Genomic DNA, 6,000 nt, shown 5'->3' on the forward strand with positions numbered 1-6,000 from the left:
TTTAGCGTCTAAATAAACCAGTCCTGTAGATTTGGCACAGAAAAGTCAAAAGGCAAATAAACTAGTGCACAGACTGAACGGAGTTATTCTTTAATTGCTGTCGTTTTCCCTGAGTTTCACAGTAAAAACATTTCTCCCCCACAAACATTAAAATATAAGTTTTCAAGTAAACTTAGAAATAAACATGCAAATTTTGGCTATAAGACATTACACAGTGTGTCTCGGCTTCAGTTGAGGGTTGTTTCATCTTTCATATATATATAAGAGAGTTACACTTTATTTTAAGGTGTCATTGTTACAGTGTAATTATACATGTAAGTACTGAGTAATATTAATTAACTACATGTACTTATTATAGGGTTAGGGTTAGGTTGAGGGTTAGTTGCATGTAATTTACTGTTATTACTACGGTAAGTACATGTAACGTGTAACAAGGACCGTGTAAAATAAAGTGTTACCGTGAGTTATTATGTCTGTAACAGTTTAAATAAAGCCATGTGAGTCTTGTTGAAATGTTTTTATTTCATTCGCTTTAAAGCTAGCTTTAATAAATAATGGTCCACTAGTCCTGAGGTGAACAAAAACATACAAAAGTCATTCCCTCACTGATATCCGAGTCCAGGCGCAGTGGTCAGTCTCTGTCCGTACAGTGTGTACGGGGAGTAAAACGGGCCCGTGGCCGCAGGAACCGGCACCGGCCCGGCGCTCGTCTGTAACGGGCTTTTAGCGTACGGGTGATACCGCGTGCCGAGCCCGAGCGTGTGGTGTGGCGTCCTGAGCGCTAGCGGGGCTCCAGGCATGTGACACGCGGGAAGAGTTAAAGAGTTGGGATATCCCGACACGAGCTTCTCCGCGAACGCAGTGTGAGTCCGCAAGTGGCTCAGGAGCTCCTCTGAGCTCGAGAAGCGCTTGTCGCACGGCCCGTTTACGGACACCCAGTTGCAAATGTGCTGGGACTCGTTCGGGATCAAAAAGCCGTACGGATACAACGGGTGTCCGGGGAACGAGTGTGTAGCGGTTGATAGCGGGTGCATGGGATACATGAGCGGGTATCCGGGCTTGCTGTCGTGCGAGGCGCCGGACGAGAGATGGCTAGCGCAGTGGTAGCTCAGGCAGAACGGGTCCCGGCACATGATGGATGGGGGGGAGGCTCCGGCGAGCGGACTGGACCCGGTTTTCCCGCTGAGATTCATCATCTGACTGCCTCCGCTGGGCTTGCTCGGGTCCAGGGACACGCCGTGGGATAGGAAGGGCTGAGCGTAGCCGGCGTACGCTCCGGGATACGCTAGTCCTGCAGGGGAGATGGGGAATACGGTGTGGCCGGTTCTGTAGGGAGAAACCGGCGCCACGAGTCCCGATCCGAGGACCGACGAGGCCGAGGATGTGGGAACGCTTTCAGACGTGACCGGTTTGGAAACATCCTTTGCCTCGCTGCTGTTGCTCTCAGTTCTTCCCGGTGTATCCGGAGTGGAGCTTTTACGTGCATCGCTTTCCTTTTTCCCTGTTTTATCCCCTGATTTGTCTCCGGGTTGCGGAGAGATGGAGCTGCAGGAGTGTGGACTCCCCGTTCGCGGTGTGACGGGTCGACAGGTGGCGCTCGGGACACGGAAACTGGTCTTATCTCCGCTCGCGTCTTTCCTCTCGGATGATTTGGCGTATGGCTTGAAACTGGATTTGTCCTCGGCTCCGATGTCGCTGATCTTCAGCGGGCTGGATTTGCTGTCCTTGTCCGAGGCGACGGCCGAGAGTTTCGAGGAGGAAAGGGGATCCGACTTCCCAATTTGGGAGCATGTTTGTGCGAGGAGGGCGAGCGGACTCTTCTTGGCATCCAGCTGTGAAAACAGAGAGATTTAAGTATATTATAGTTTCAAAAGAACACTCATATTACATTTGGCATTACCACTGAATTAAATATTGATGCTTTCCACATAAATGTGCAATCTATCTATCTATCTATCTATCTATCTATCTATATTATTATTATTTCCAACCATGAAAACAGAGAGATTTAAGTATATTATAGTTTCAAAAGAACACCTATATTTACATTTGACATTACCACTGAACTGAACTACTGAAAATACTGATGCTTTCCACATAAACATGCATTTAATTAACGAGTTCATGACATTTTCTAGGCTAAAAAAGGTAAATGTTCAGTGCTGATTTACGTCAGGCGCTGTAAAGCCTTTGAGCACGACTCCAGCCTCTTGAATCTTAAATCTAAAATGCTGCAGAGACATTAAATCAAGTGACGAGGGTTTGTTATATCCCTCTTTACATGCAATAAAATGTGTGTCCTTATGGGAACATGTATTGTTTTCCTTACCTTTATATAACAAAAGGGGGAAAAATGCATTGTTGGAAGTAGAAGGTCAGTTTTTAAGGAAACCATTAATGATGTTTGTTTTATTTTTTATCCAAGACTCAAAATTGACTGGAAAAGATGCATAAATAGTGCAAAGTATTTTTTTTTTTAACACTTTCCAGTATTTATGCATTTTTGATACAAACAACTTTGCCTTACAGAATTAGTATAGAATTGTCGTATGGCAACTCGCATAGAATTGCAGTGATGCAATTTCAAAAATGCTGAGGTTTATAGAGGCCTAATTATTTATGCATAAAAACAATTCTCTAATGTTGCGCTAATAAGCTTTTATCGTCAGTATTAGATTACAATTATTCGCTTATTTTGAGTTTGTAAGAGTATAAATATATCAGTGCACAAAAAAAGTAATTAGATAAATTAATACTTTTAAGAAAAGTTTTTTTGCCATGTAAACGTTATCAAAAAATAAAAAAGGCTGCGCGTTCAGGATTTGCGCATTCACGCGGTAGATTAAGAGTTGAAAATAAAGACTGGAGTGAAAAAAAATGAAGAAAGGTGTTGTTTCGTGTCGCAAAATGTCAGCTTTACCCATAGACTGTAAAAAAAATACTGCGTAGTATAAAGGGTTAATTATAACCTCTGGTAAATATTAGTGTTTTCCAACACGAAAAGGCTGCGCGTTCAGGATTTGCGCATTCACACGGTAGATAAAGAGTTGAAAATAAAGAATGGAATGAGGAAAAAGAAGAAGAAATGTGTTGTTTCGTGTCGCAAACTGTCAGCTTTACCCATAGACTGTAAAAGAAACGGTCTTTACCTCGATAGGGCTGACGGGAGTGGACGGGAGCGGCTGGAGATAGTCCGGGTGAAGGATGTGTCCCGTGCGCGCGCTCAGCATTTTCAACACTTTCACGGGTAAACGGCTCGCCTGGCGCTGCGGGTCTGCGGGAGACACTGAGTGCTGGACGGGGTCACGGGTTCGGATCTCGTCCCACACTGGATACACCACACTAAACACAGCAGACTCCGTTGGCAATGTGATCATGTCCCACTTCTCTATGCGTAATCTGGAAACGCATCTGACAAAAAAGTATTTCCCAAGAAGGCAAACAAATGTGTCCAAATGTTTTATAAAAAAAACACACACACAATATAATCCTTAAAGGTTATTGCTGGGGAAAGGGCGCAGAGAGACTTCGGAGCGCATCTTATCTTCCGCGTCGCGCACTCGCATTGAGCTCAGCTCACACATACCTCGCGTTCACGCGCACCCGAGATTAAAGCCTTCACTGCCGTCCAATCACAGCGCTGCGTGAGGTGATTGACAGGTCCAATGGGTGTGTGACGTCACCGTTGTGGGCGTTTGTTTTGGCCATATTGAGGAGGTAAAAACAATCTCACATCAATATATAAATCCTATCTTGTAATAAAACAAATCCAGTATTATAATTTATAGGCTCTGTTCTTTTAATGTTAATACAAAAGCACACCAGCTTTGATCATATACATCTGGTGTGGTTTTACTTAAACATGAGTGATGGCTTCTTCACAGGTCATCTCAGACTGGTATTAGACATGTCTGCATCTGTAAACTACAAACTTGTGTAATATAGAGAACTCTGCACCAGTTTAACCGGCCCGATAAAAATACATTATTCTCTGATGACACGTCCAACAAATATTTCCAAAAACCATAAACCCAAAGCGTAGAAAATGAACTGGAGAAGTAATCATACATGTCATATCTGGTGATTAAAACGAAAAATATGGTATTGCGGAGTGTTGTAATTATCTATCTATCTATCTATCTATCTATCTATCTATCTATCTATCTATCTATCTATCTATCTATCTATCTATCTATCGTTCTATCGTTCTATCTATCTATCTATCTATCTATCTATCTATCTATCTATCTATCTATCTATCTATCTATCTATCTATCTATCTATCTATCTATCTATCTATCTTTCTATCTATCATTCTATCTATCTATCTATCTATCTTTCTATCTGTCATTCTATCTATCTATTGTTCTAATCTATCTATCTGTCTATCTATCGTTCTATCTATCTATCTATCTATCTATCTATTGTTCTAATCTATCTATCTATCTATCTATCTATCTATCTATCTATCTATCTATCTATCTATCTATCTATCTATCTATCTATCATCATAATAGTTTACTAATCCCGTGTTTATCTCTCTGTCTCTCTATCTGTGAATATGAATAGTTTAGTAATCCGGTGTTGATTGTTATTAATGAAGGCTGTGTAACACATGCTCTGATGGATGAGTGTGTGTGAGTGTGTGTTGCTGTGTTCAGAGGAGGCTGTCAGCTCTCGGTTCTGCCGGTGAGTTATTAGGGCCAGAAACTCCCCCTTTATTGTGTGGGTGATGGATGACGCCCAGCACACGGGCGTTACTCCGTAATGGGAACACATTTCAGAAGGGCCATATTTCACCACATTTAAGTAGAAAGTTTTGAACGCCTCCTCGATATTTCACACCCTTTTGGCATATTTATGGAAAACTCCACGCATGCAAATATAATTACACACTGCTGCCTGTAGGACTAAACAGTGCTAGCAAGCTACAGTTTTATTAAAGTAAAAGCTGTTCAAAAAATAGGGTTTTCTTTTCAATGAGCCTTCAAACTTGTTTGATCTTCTGGCTATAACATTACTATAATATTAATCAATATTAAATATTTGCTTCTTTGTTTGCTTATACACATAACAATAGAGAGACTACACTCAACAAAAGACAGAATATTAATATTCAGATGTTTAATATATTATATTCAGATAACATGTGACTAGGATCTGATGCATTTATAATAGTTGTAAAACATTTAGCAGTTTCTTTGGAAATTCATTTGATTAATTTTCCTTTGCATATTTCTGTAGGCCTGGGCAAGGTTTGGAGGCTCATGAGGACTGAGGAAATGTTGGTAATTAATAGCGGCTGTGAATGATTGTGTTTACAGTTGCATGCTTTGTTTTATATAAAGTCACTATCATGGAAATTTCAATACTTTCCTCACTGTTTTTGAGCTCTACTCAATTATAAAATGGAACTAATAATGCATATCTGGATGCAGAAACACGAAGTATCTGAATGCAAAACAAGGCAAAGAAAAGCCTTTGATTGCCGTTGAGAGAGGAGGATCAGTTAGTAACAGATAAGCCAGTAATTGAGCGTATTGCTTTTATTGGGAATAGGGAGCTCCGGAGAGATGTTCATGTGGTACAGCAGGATCGTCTTCTGCTCTGCTCATTATCTTCTGCTCATTAATCCACGCCTGAGACGCATCGAGCAGGACCTGATGGGGTAGTAAAGAAAGAGAAAATGCCATTAAGCCCCGCAGAGCTCATGCAAACATATGGCGAGGCTTTCCCTGGACGGCGTGTGGTCGAGCAGCGCTGCAATAAATAAACCTGCGCACAAACGCTGCTCATCATCCTTTACTTGTAATACTAACCTGAAAACATGCAGGCATTCCTGTGCTAAGGGCCGGGTTCATCTCAACAAACAAATGCACATTCAAGATTTTCACATTAGCAAAGTGTAGTGGTGTTAATGCTAATAGAAAACAATGCAACCTTTTACATTTTTATTTTATATATATATATATATATATATATATAAACACACTTATTTTG

General features: G+C 41.1%; 1 protein-coding gene across 1 annotated transcript; it reads right to left on the bottom strand.

Moving 5' to 3' along the window:
- Nucleotides 1-74: 74 nt before the first annotated feature.
- Nucleotides 75-3,584, bottom strand: LOC307147230 (zinc finger protein 503). Its single transcript, XM_079851822.1, has 2 exons — nucleotides 3,150-3,584; nucleotides 75-1,832 (listed from the first exon to the last, which is right to left on the bottom strand). Exons 1-2 carry the CDS (start codon nucleotides 3,375-3,377, stop codon nucleotides 603-605), a joined length of 1,458 nt encoding a protein of 485 aa, XP_079707948.1. The 5' UTR covers nucleotides 3,378-3,584; the 3' UTR covers nucleotides 75-602.
- Nucleotides 3,585-6,000: the final 2,416 nt, after the last annotated feature.

The sequence above is a fragment of the Squalius cephalus genome (assembly GCF_949319135.1).
Source record: "Squalius cephalus genome assembly, chromosome: 19".
NCBI classification, from domain to species: domain Eukaryota; kingdom Metazoa; phylum Chordata; class Actinopteri; order Cypriniformes; family Leuciscidae; genus Squalius; species Squalius cephalus.

Excerpts from the sequence above, each read along its gene's own strand:
- LOC307147230 (XM_079851822.1), bottom strand. The coding sequence starts at position 3,377 with ATGATCACATTGCCAACGGAGTCTGCTGTGTTTAGTGTGGTGTATCCA. Across the intron at positions 1,833-3,149 it reads CTCCCGTCAGCCCTATCGAG|CTGGATGCCAAGAAGAGTCC; the intron begins GTAAAGACCGTT and ends CTGTTTTCACAG.